This window comes from Ranitomeya variabilis, chromosome 2, assembly GCF_051348905.1.
Source record: "Ranitomeya variabilis isolate aRanVar5 chromosome 2, aRanVar5.hap1, whole genome shotgun sequence".
NCBI lineage: Eukaryota > Metazoa > Chordata > Amphibia > Anura > Dendrobatidae > Ranitomeya > Ranitomeya variabilis.
This window is the reverse complement of record NC_135233.1, coordinates 1021126103-1021138113: the sequence shown is the minus strand read 5'-3', so window position 1 is coordinate 1021138113 and position 12011 is coordinate 1021126103. Positions and strand designations below refer to the sequence as shown.

Here is a 12011-nt window from a genome sequence, read left to right as displayed (position 1 = left end):
TTCTTTGCAAAAAAAGAAGAAATGCATGTGTGAGCACGGTCATGTAGGGTGAAGGGGGATATAATAATAATAATAATAATAATAATAATAATAATAATAATAATAACCGGCACCGAGACAAGATGGAGCAATGCGACTATTAATAACGTGCAATAACAAATACATAAGATAAATAGGAAAATAATAAAACTGAAGTAAATTAATTAATTAACTAGGGAAAATAAATCAGTAAATAAGTCAAGTGGGAAATAATAAAAAAGTAAATAGGTAAATAAATAGGTAACCAATGAAGAGCATGCAGCGGCGGACTCTAGGACTAGAGAGTGAGGCTCCCCAGCACTGGCAGCCGCGGTCGGGCTCACTCAGGACGGTAGAGGGGCTCACTCAGGACGGTAGAGGGGCTCCCGGAGGTCTCCGGTGCAGTCGGGCAGAGCAGGGGACCCTCATAGGGTTAATCTGAATCAGCAGACAGAAAGTCCGCGGGCGGCTGACGACAACCACAGAAGTGAGCGAGTGCCGAGAGTGTATGCAAATGAGGCAGTAGTAGGAGCAGGCGCGGTGCATGCTGGGCTGGGATCATGGTGGCGCACGGACAGGAAGGAGGCTGGAGAGCAGCCGGGAGCCTCAGATCTCCGTAGCTGCGTTGGAGGACAGCCCCGGGGATGGCTGCTCGGCGGCGGTGAGGAGCCGGCTGTGCTGCCCGCTCGGTCCCCGCTGCCACCTGGAGGGCACCGCACTGCCGCCCGCCGCCCGTCCCGGGAGATGGTGACCTGTGAGCCGCGCTGGCAGCAGGACCATGGTTGAGCGGAGCAGCAAGTTCCTGCTGATCGTGGCCGGCTCCGTGTTCTTCATGCTGATCCTGTACCAGTACGTGGGGCCGGGGATCAGCCTGGGACCCCCGAGCAGATACTCCCCGGAGGACCCGGACCTGTTCCCCACCCCGGACCCGCACTACGTCAAGAAGTTCTTCTTCCCGGTGCGGGACCTGGAGCGCTCGCTCACCTTCGACATGAAGGGGGACGACGTGATCGTGTTCCTGCACATCCAGAAGACCGGCGGCACCACCTTCGGGCGGCACCTGGTGCAGAACGTGCGGCTGGAGGTGCCGTGTGACTGCAGACCCGGCCAGAAGAAGTGTACCTGCTACCGGCCCAACCGCCGGGAGACCTGGCTCTTCTCCCGCTTCTCCACGGGCTGGAGCTGCGGGCTGCATGCCGACTGGACGGAGCTCACCAGCTGTGTGCCCGGGGTGCTGGACAAGAAGGAGACGTCCATGAAGAACAGGAGGTGGGTGCTGGTGGTGGCCCATCCGGCGGGGGGTGCTGGGGCTTATGGTGCTCCCTCCGGCGGGGGTGCTGGGGCTTGTGGTGCCCCCATCCGGCGGGGGTGCTGGGGCTTGTGGTGCCCCCATCCGGCGGGGGTGCTGGGGCTTGTGGCGCCCCCATCCGGCGGGGGTGCTGGGGCTTGTGGCGCCCCCATCCGGCGGGGGTGCTGGGGCTTGTGGCGCCCCCATCCGGCGGGGGTGCTGGGGCTTGAGGCTCCCCCATCCGGCGGGGGTGCTGGGGCTTGTGGCGCCCCCATCCGGCGGGGGTGCTGGGGCTTGTGGCGCCCCCATCCGGCGGGGGTGCTGGGGCTTGTGGCGGCCCCATCCGGCGGGGGTGCTGGGGCTTGTGGTGCCACAGAACCCGGCTGTCTCTAAAGTTACTACTCAGAGGGGCTTCAGTCAGAGCCCAGTATGGCCCCCAGTCCCACACACCTCACCTTGTGGTCTCAGTGACGCCTGACATGATGATTATAGGACACGCTGACATTTGTAGTTCTACAAATGACATGATTTATTCTTATCTCCAGGGGGGCAGTCATTACATGTGAGGAGAAAGGAGATTCTGGCAGGTAAATGAGAAAAGGTTCTTTCCTGTCAGAGCAGTAGTGATGGCGGACGCTGCACCCACCGCAAATGTCAGTGTGGGGGATAATGTAAGATAGAGAATGGAGGAGCAGGATCTGTATACCTGCCATATAGGGGGTGGTGGACCCCAGTGCAGAAGTCCAACAGGGCCAGGTATCCCCCTTAATAGTGTTGGATAGATATATCTGGAGGGGCCTCCGGTGCCGTCCCAGAGATCCACACCAGAGTGACTCCCAATAATGACACGCGGCGGCCATACCCGGGCCATTCCCTATAATGACGCGCGGCGGCCATACCCGGGCCATTCCCTATAATGACACGCGGCGGCCATACCCGGGCCATTCCCTATAATGACGCGCGGCGGCCATACCCGGGCCATTCCCTATAATGACGCGCGGCGGCCATACCCGGGCCATTCCCTATAATGACGCGCGGCGGCCATACCCGGGCCATTCCCTATAATGACGCGCGGCGGCCATACCCGGGCCATTCCCTATAATGACGCGCGGCGGCCATACACGGGCCATTCCCTATAATGACGCGCGGCGGCCATACACGGGCCATTCCCTATAATGACGCGCGGCGGCCATACACGGGCCATTCCCTATAATGACATGCGGTGGCCATAAATAATAATAATCTTTTTATATTGCGTTAACATATTACGTAGCGCTTTACAGGGACTCACAATCTATATTCCCTATCAGTATGTCTTTGGAATGTGGGAGGAAACCGGAGAACCCGGTGGAAACCCACGCAAACACGGGGAGAACATACAAACTCCTTGCAGATGTTGTTCTCGGTGAGATTTGAACCCAGGACTCCAGCGCTGCAAGGCTGCAGTGCTAACCACTGAACCACCGTGCTGCCCATACACGGGCCGTTCTTCAACCAATTCTACACATGGGCAAAGAGGCATCTGGGAAGATGTACACAGGGACCCGGGTCTAGGTCTGCATAGTATTGATAATAAATTATGACATTGCTTACTTATAGGCATTTTATTGCTTTTAAATCTACTTTCTCTCCTTTCCCTTCTCCTTTCTCTAAACTTCTTTCCTTCTCTTTTCTCTCTCCTTCTCTTTTCTCTCTCCTTCTCTTTTCTCTCTCCTTCTCTTTTCTCTCTCCTTCTCTTTTCTCTCTCCTTCTCTTTTCTCTCTCCTTCTCTTTTCTCTCTCCTTCTCTTTTCTCTCTCCTTCTCTTTTCTCTCTCCTTCTCTTTTCTCTCTCCTTCTCTTTTCTCTCTCCTTCTCTTCTCTCTCCTTCTCTTCTCTCTCCTTCTCTTCTCTCTCCTTCTCTTTTCTCTCTCCTTCTCTTTTCTCTCTCCTTCTCTTTTCTCTCTCCTTCTCTGTTCTCTCTCCTTCTCTTTTCTCTCTCCTTCTCTTTTCTCTCTCCTTCTCTTGTGTCTCTCTCCTTCTCTTGTGTCTCTCTCCTTCTCTTGTGTCTCTCTCCTTCTCTTGTGTCTCTCTCCTTCTCTTGTGTCTCTCTCCTTCTCTTGTGTCTCTCTCCTTCTCTTGTGTCTCTCTCCTTCTCTTGTGTCTCTCTCCTTCTCTTGTGTCTCTCTCCTTCTCTTGTGTCTCTCTCCTTCTCTTGTGTCTCTCTCCTTCTCTTGTGTCTCTCTCCTTCTCTTGTGTCTCTCTCCTTCTCTTGTGTCTCTCTCCTTCTCTTGTGTCTCTCTCCTTCTTCTCTTGTGTCTCTCTCCTTCTTCTCTTGTGTCTCTCTCCTTCTTCTCTTGTGTCTCTCTCCTTCTTCTCTTGTGTCTCTCTCCTTCTTCTCTTGTGTCTCTCTCCTTCTCTTGTGTCTCTCTCCTTCTCTTGTGTCTCTCTCCTTCGTCTCTTGTGTCTCTCTCCTTCGTCTCTTGTGTTTCTCTCCTTCGTCTCTTGTGTCTCTCTCCTTCGTCTCTTGTGTCTCTCTCTCTCTCCCTCCCTTCTCTCTCCCTTCTATATTTGTTTTGGTCCATAAGATAGCCATCAGGTACAGTTCTGGTGACCTGTAGGACTTTCTCCCTATGAGCTGCTGCATTGGTTGATGTCCCTTTGTAGTGACTGATTATTACAGTGTTGACCATGGTTTGGCTGTGACTCTGCTCCTGACCCCGGAGATCTGGGTTGATGTTTTCCACCTTCTCAGCAATGTGCACATTCTTTACCTTTTTGAAATATTTCTGTTCTGTTCCTCTTCAGCTCCGCTCCTATGCTGAGGTATTCCCCGACCCCTTGGAGGTCACCAGAGAATGACCCCTTCCTTCCTTGCCTGCTTCTGGCTTTGAATTTTCTAAGCAAGTATGCTGGACCGACCCAATGTGCCTGATCTATAGGAGCGATGAACTCCCCTTTTCCCTTCCACTATGGTGAACCGTAAATTACTGCCCCCCAGTGCTCTGCAGTTCCTGCTTCTTCATAGTGTTAAGCCACCCAGCACGTTTGTAATGCAGCGATACATAATTGGATAAGTGTACCTAACAGAGGTTATTCAGGCGTATCTAGGACAAAGTGGCTTCCAGATATGGAACCTTCATTGATTTCCATAGAATGTTCTTTGCTGATGAAAGGTAAAAAAAAAACTTATTAAAGCAAAAGCTTTCAAAGTAAGAGCTCATAAATAATAGTAGTGTTCTAATGAGAGCTGGGCAGAATGGGTGGGGGAGGGGTGGTCTCGTATCTATAGTCCTTGGAGAGAAATTTGGCAAAGTTAGTAAAATGTTAAATTAAAATTCAAGGCACCTTTAGGCTTAAACTGTACTGCATTAAGCGCTATGAAATGCCCCCAATTGATCTTTGTACTTGCAGTATTCGGGCATGTGTAATTTAGGCATGTTTGTCTGGAATATGCTGGTATACTCTTTGCTGTAAAGGTAACCTGTCAGTAGGTTATAGGAAGCTGAATAAAATGACACCTTGATATCTGCGATCCGATGTCTTAATCCAGAGAAATCCACATTTTTCTTATATGTAAATGAGCTGTTGGAGATTTGTGTCCAGCCCATAGATCTTAACAGCTCATTTACATATTAAGAAAAATTTTGATTTTTCTGGATTAAGACATCAGATCGCAGATATCAAGGTGTCCTTTTATTCAGCTCCCTATGACCTACATGCCCTTATAGACGTCTTAGGAGGGTTGATGCTACTGACAGATTCCCTTTAAATCCATCTCTTATTGTAGTAACAAGACTTTTTTTTTTTTTTCTCAACACAACGGTGTGCGAAACGGGCTTGTACTGTAGGTGTATAGCATTGCCACTCGTTTACTGTCTGGGATATCACTAGGGCATTATGTCCCAACGATTAGCGAGTCTTTTCTTCATGATTACCACCCCTTCATATTCAATTTGTCCGTGGTGACAAATGAGTGACGCTGGCTCTGATAGGGGGCCGGTGTCACAACGCCGCATGAGAGCCCCCCGGGAGAGCGAGTGTCGACACTGCGGGAACGGCGCCGGCACAAAAGGTGAGTATAGGCTTTCTTATTTTATCGGGGCCAAGCGTGGGGTCTGAGAAGGGGTTGTTCAGGTAGTGGGCAACCCCTTCACGTGTGGGTGTAAACCCTTTCTGCTGAATTGGCACAGATACGGTAATAACGTTTGCAATGGAAATGGTGAAATCCATAAGCAAGTTCCTCTGCAGAGTAGGTCCGTTTCGCCCAGTATTTGTTTTACTCGTGTATATATTTTTTTCCCCCTCACTTGTCATCCGTGTACAATCCGTTTTTTACAGCAGCAGCTATTACTTCTATTAATACAGCCTGGTACTTTAGAAAAACATACTTTAAAAGCCGCGTACAAAAGAAGAGTGGTCCGAAATTCCAGTTCAGGTACCTTCACACTGAACAACTTTCCAACGATAACGATAGCGATCCGTGATGTTGCAGCGTCCTGGATAGCGATATCGTTGTGTTTGACACGCAGCAGCGATCTGGACCCTGCTGTGATATCGTTGGTCGGAGCTAGAAGTCCAGAACTTTATTTGGTCGTCAGATCGGTGTGTATCGTTGTGTTTGACAGCAAAAGCAACGATGCCAGCGATGTTTTACAATGGTAACCAGGGTAAATATCAGGTTACTAAGCGCAGGGCCGCGCCTAATAACCCGATATTTACCCTGGTTACCATTGTAAAAGTAAAAAAAAAAACACTACATACTCACCCTCTGATGTCTGTCACGTCCCCCGGCGTCCGCGCTGCTGCTCAGAGCTTCCTTCACTGAATGTGTCAGTGCCGACCGTAAAGCAGAGCACAGCGGTGACGTCACCGCTCTGCTTTAGGGCCGGCGCTTACACAGTGCAGGGAAGCGGACGCCGGGGGACGCGACACACACCGGAATGTAAGTAAGTAAGTGTTTTTTTTTTTTTTTTTTACATTTACACTGGTAACCAGGGTAAACATCGGGTTACTAAGAGCGGCCCTGCGCTTAGTAACCCGATGTTTACCCTGGTTACCCGGGGGACTTCGGCATCGTTGGTCGCTGGAGAGCTGTCTGTGTGACAGCTCTCCAGCGACCACACAACGACGAAACAGCGACGCTGCAGCGGTCGGCATCGTTGTCTATATCGCTGCAGCGTCGCTTAATGTGACGGTACCTTAAGGGTATGTGCACACATCAGGATTTTGTCAGGCTTTTTCCTCAGGTTTTGTAGCCAAAACCAGGAGTGGGTGATAAATGCAGAAGTGGTGCATATGTTTCTATTATACTTTTCCTCTAATTGTTCCACTCCTGGTTTTGGCTCCAAAACCTGATGAAAAAGCCTGAGAAAATCCTGACAAAATCCTGACGTGTGCACATACCCTTAGGGTTTGTATGAAGCTTGTTGATGGCTGTAGGAAGTGATTGATTGCAGTCATTTATTCCAAAGGGTGTGCAACCACATATTAAGTTGAGGGTTTGTCCGGCCCATATTTGGAGTTGGCTAACTTGCCCCTTTTTTATTTTCCTCACTTTTTGTGTTGTTCCTATACACACAGAATATAAACAGGTGTAATTGCAATCATTTTCTGGAGCAATTTCAAGAGTGCCAACACTTTTGGCCATGACTCTACCTGTAAATTGTAAAAGAAAACCTGCACCTGACGAAGTGACCAGGGTTTTCTTTTTTATATTCCACAATATGGTTCCAGAGATATGGACACTTCTTATTCAGTGCCATCTTTTTGGCCATCGTCACAGCGTCATTATAAGAGCAGTTTAAAGACACTCCCCAGAGGATCCTATGGACCACAGTTTCTTGGTATAGACCATAAAAATTGGCATGGACTAGGCCCATAACCTTGAAACCACTTGGATTTAAAAAAGGGGAAACAAGTTGTAACAGTGAGAATAAATAAAGAGCAAACATTGTCCTCTTTTGACCTGGTAAGAGGTTCTTTTTATTGTCTGTGTTCAATCCGTGAATAAAGCAGACATCACACAGCTGCAGAATAAGCCTTTACCTGCAGATCTGCTGTGAGAATAGCCCCAGTTCAACAAGCAATGTGTGAACCTACCCTTACTAGGATAGCTCGCCGTTACAGCTCTGCGTCGCCTTCATCCGGATCAGGGTCCGGTGGGTTCCAGGGTTTGTGCCCCCACTGATCATATAGTGAGAATATGCCCTATGACATGTGATCACTTTTTAGATCACACCATCCCTTTTAAGGCTCTTTTTTCATACATTGATGGGGTCAGGGGCATGCATTCCCATACTGATTGTCAATGCAGGAGAGAAATATCCCAAACTTTTCTGACCGGGATAGCCTGCTGAAGGCTATGCTATTCTTCACAGCATGAAAAGCTAAAGCAGTGTACACACACGAGCCTTATTACAGATTTCTCATAATAGGCTATGGCTATATTACAGGATAAAATGGTAGGTACCATATATATTTTTTAATGATCCACTTTCCATATGGGAGGGGTAGATGTGGTGTGAACACAACCTTACCTGTGTCATCGGGTGAAGACCCAGCGTCCTGCATTTCCTAACCTCTGTAATTATGGATGGGTGGGAGGACTTTGTACCCCTAACAGACTGCATAATTCTGCCAGAAAGGCATATTCTGATTACTCCTATGTCAGTGTGACCACGGAGTCTCGGTAATTGGCTGCAGGAGCTGCGATCACCATTGGTTCCTGTACGGAGCGGCTCCTGCTGCTGATTTTATTGGAAAGTCTCAGGATATATGGACTCGCCTTTTATTATATGGACAATCCGAGATCTGCATATTCCTTATCTTGTGTCTGTGGTGGAGTTGCTGCCGTATTTGCTTCTGGGATGAGGTTATGGTTCATGATTTGTTGTGGTTTTTTTTTTTCCCTTTTCCATTCTTTATTGTATTTCATAAATAAAAGAAACCAGGGATCCGCAGCCCCGTCTCCTCTCCGCAGCCCCGTCTCCTCTCCGCAGCCCCGTCTCCTCTCCGCAGCCCCGTCTCCTCTCCGCAGCCCCGTCTCCTCTCCGCAGCCCCGTCTCCTCTCCGCAGCCCCGTCTCCTCTCCGCAGCCCCGTCTCCTCTCCGCAGCCCCGTCTCCTCTCCGCAGCCCCGTCTCCTCTCCGCAGCCCCGTCTCCTCTCCGCAGCCCCGTCTCCTCTCCGCAGCCCCGTCTCCTCTCCGCAGCCCCGTCTCCTCTCCGCAGCCCCGTCTCCTCTCCGCAGCCCCGTCTCCTCTCCGCAGCCCCGTCTCCTCTCCGCAGCCCCGTCTCCTCTCCGCAGCCCCGTCTCCTCTCCGCAGCCCCGTCTCCTCTCCGCAGCCCCGTCTCCTCTCCGCAGCCCCGTCTCCTCTCCGCAGCCCCGATGCAGGCATGTAACAAATCCAGCCACGTTAATGGGGTAATTGACTAGTAACTAAGACTGTATCTGAACAATCCTCTAGCTGGACATGAAGTGTGCATGTGGCCATAACCCCCAGAATAAGTGCCCCTCACAGCTGATGAGACAACACTGCATATAAGGGACACTTATCTATATATTAGTGTCCTGCTCCCATTGTGACTCTTCGCCCTGCAGCTTTGTGGTTTAGGTGTTGGCCGCCTCTGAGTCACTTATAAATTACTAGATGGTGGCCCGATTCTAACGCATCGGGTGTTTTAGAATATGCATGTCCACGTAGTATATTGCCCAGCCACGTAGTATATTGCCCAGCCACGTAGTATATTGCCCAGCCACGTAGTATATTGCCCAGCCACGTAGTATATTGCCCAGCCACGTAGTATATTGCCCAGCCACGTAGTATATTGCCCAGCCACGTAGTATATTGCCCAGCCACGTAGTATATTGCCCAGCCACGTAGTATATTGCCCAGCCACGTAGTATATTGCCCAGCCACGTAGTATATTGCCCAGCCACGTAGTATATTGCCCAGCCACGTAGTATATTGCCCAGCCACGTAGTATATTGCCCAGCCACGTAGTATATTGGGCAGCCACGTAGTATATTGGGCAGCCACGTAGTATATTGGGCAGCCACGTAGTATATTGGGCAGCCACGTAGTATATTGCCCAGCCACGTAGTATATTGCCCAGCCACGTAGTATATTGCCCAGCCACGTAGTATATTGGGCAGCCACGTAGTATATTGGGCAGTCACGTATGTCACAGGTTAAAAAAATAAAAAATAAACACATACTCACCTTCCGCAGGCGCGTTGTAGCTCTGTCGCCTGTGTGGGGCGCAGGCGGCTGCTTCCGGTCTCAGGGTGTGATGACGTCGCGGTCACGTGACCGTGACGTCATGGCAGGTCCTTTTCACGCAGGACCTGTGATGACGTCGCGGTCACATGACCGTGATGTCACGGCAGGTCCTGCTCGCGCAGGACTTGTGATGACGTCACGGTCACATGACCGCAACGTCATGGCAGGTCCTTCTGCCAGACCATCCTTGCCAATGGAACGTGCCGCTTGCATGGACCGGCCGGAGCATCGCGGGGAAAGGCGGCGGCGGAAGGTGAGTATCTAATGATTTTTTATTTTTTTTAATTTAACATTAGATGTTTTTACTATTGACGCTGCACAGGCTGCGTCAATAGTAAAAACTTGGTCTCACAGGGTTAATAGCGGCGGTAACGGAGTGCGTTACCCGCGGCATAATGCGGTCCGTTACCGCCGGCATTAACCCTGTGTGAGCATTGATCGGAGGGGTGTATACGGGCGCCGGGCACTGAGTGCAGGGAGTAAGGAGCGGCCATTTTCTTCCGGACTGTGCGCCTCGCTGATTGGTCGTGGGCGTTTGGTCATGGCAAATCAGCGACTTGGATTTCCATGACAGACAGAGGCCGTGACCAATGAATATCCGTGACAGAAAGAAAGACAGACAGAAGGACAGACAGACGGAAGTGACCCTTAGACAATTATATGGTAGATAATTAATTTATGTGGGAACTTCTAATTAAAATACACAAACTCTGAAGGTAAACGCATCACCTCTAATGGCCTCCTGGTCACATTCAAGGGAACTGGATGCAAAATCTAGGCCCACTCCACCCCCGAACTTCTCCATAGGGAAGTAAGGATTTACATTTTTATATAAGACCAGTTGGGCAAACAGAATTGGCCAGTGGTGGGCCGACTTCCTACTATATTGGATACTTCATGTATGTGTCCTGCTACATAGCCCAATTCTCATCCCAGTCGCCAAAGAGTTACAGTATATGGTCACTTTATGCTGGAGGTTTGGGTGGCCACGCGTGGACCTCTTTTGCAACCTTAAGTAAATCTTGGGCAAGGTGATGTCAATAAAATCCAATAGGTCAGTGTTTGTGTGGCGCTTCTCCTACTACTAGGACAACCCCTTCTTGATCTTAAGGTTCGGCCCTGATAAAATAAAAAAGCTTATACTCTCCTCCTGTACTGGCGCCGTCCCAGCGGTCGTGGGGGTGTGATGCGGTGTTGTGACATGTACCTGGCGCCCAATCAGTGCTGGCGTCACTGTCTCCGCCTTTGTACGGATTGAACATGAAGAGGACGTCCGGGCTGCAGCTGATCGCTGACTAATTCCCGCTAATATTGGCATTGTGCGTAACGTAAAATGTGTGACATGCAGAAAACCGGATGATTGGGCATAAGCTTTTCGTCCAAAGTCACAGATGAAAATGACCCATCGGGGTTCTGTTAAAAAGAAAATAAATAATAATAAAACACATCACTGACCACACACACACTGTTGTCCATGATTAACTTTGTAATATGTAGAAGTTTACTAATTTTTTTTTTTCTTCATCTGTGAAAATCAATGATGGTAAAAACTGATTTTATTTTTAAGTTCCAGAACCATTGCTGACGCCTGAATGAGGCCTTAGAAATATACCGTATATACTTTTTCAGTACCTTTTATTGTTGTGACCAATCTGCAGCCAGTCGGTGTGCGCAGCAGGTCTCCAGGCCTTGGTGTGGAGGAAATGTGCTTTTTGCCGTTGGTCAGGCTGAGCTTTGGAGCCGGAGAGACATCCCCAGTGCTGATTCATTAGTCGGGCTGTAATGGCAGAATAAGCGCCTCTCCCAGGAGGATTCGGCACAAAACTGCAAGCATGAAATAGCCGCTTTCTCCAGAGCGGGGAAGGCGAAATATATTACTCCGAGATCAGCGCGGTATCTGTGAGCGGCAGATAAGTTACTGCCTTCCCCTAATATTACTGACAAAAGGCTCATTTATCCCGAGTGATTATTGGAGCAGGGCAAACGATAACGAGCATTGGTTATGGTAATCGGCCCATGTAAGTGAGATAAGGATGTAGTTTGTATTCTGGAGACTCGTCTGGTAAAACGTACATCGCTGTAGTCCCTGCATATTGCGCAGTCATGTCTGGTAACATATTGCATTAAATTATCAGGGTAAAGACGTTATAAGAAATAAATTAATAGAATAGCTTTAATAGTGAGTAAAGCCTGACCCTGACCTGGCTCGTTTGGTTATGGGATTTTTATTTGCCCCCAACAAAAACAAAATAGAAGAGTAGATGTTCCTCCGTCCCCCATCGGTCTCTTCTCCATCTCTTCTAGCATGTGACTGCTACAGCCAATCTGTGACTGCGTGCGTCAAGTCCTCACACCCTGATTGGCTGTAGCAGTCACATGATGAGCATGCAGGAAGAGATGAGAGAAGAAACTGATTGGGGGGGATATAGGCAGTGGAAGATGGGTGG

At 49.5% G+C, this 12011-nt stretch overlaps 1 protein-coding gene across 1 annotated transcript in view; it reads left to right on the top strand.

Moving 5' to 3' along the window:
• Positions 1 to 511: 511 nt before the first annotated feature.
• HS6ST1 (heparan sulfate 6-O-sulfotransferase 1) overlaps positions 512 to 12011 on the top strand; it is a 121964-nt gene continuing 110464 nt past the window's right edge. Inside the window, exon 1 of the mRNA XM_077291327.1 lies at positions 512 to 1287. Within this exon, the coding sequence (XP_077147442.1) occupies positions 797 to 1287 (491 nt within the window). The 5' untranslated portion in view covers positions 512 to 796. The remainder of the gene's footprint in view (positions 1288 to 12011) is intronic.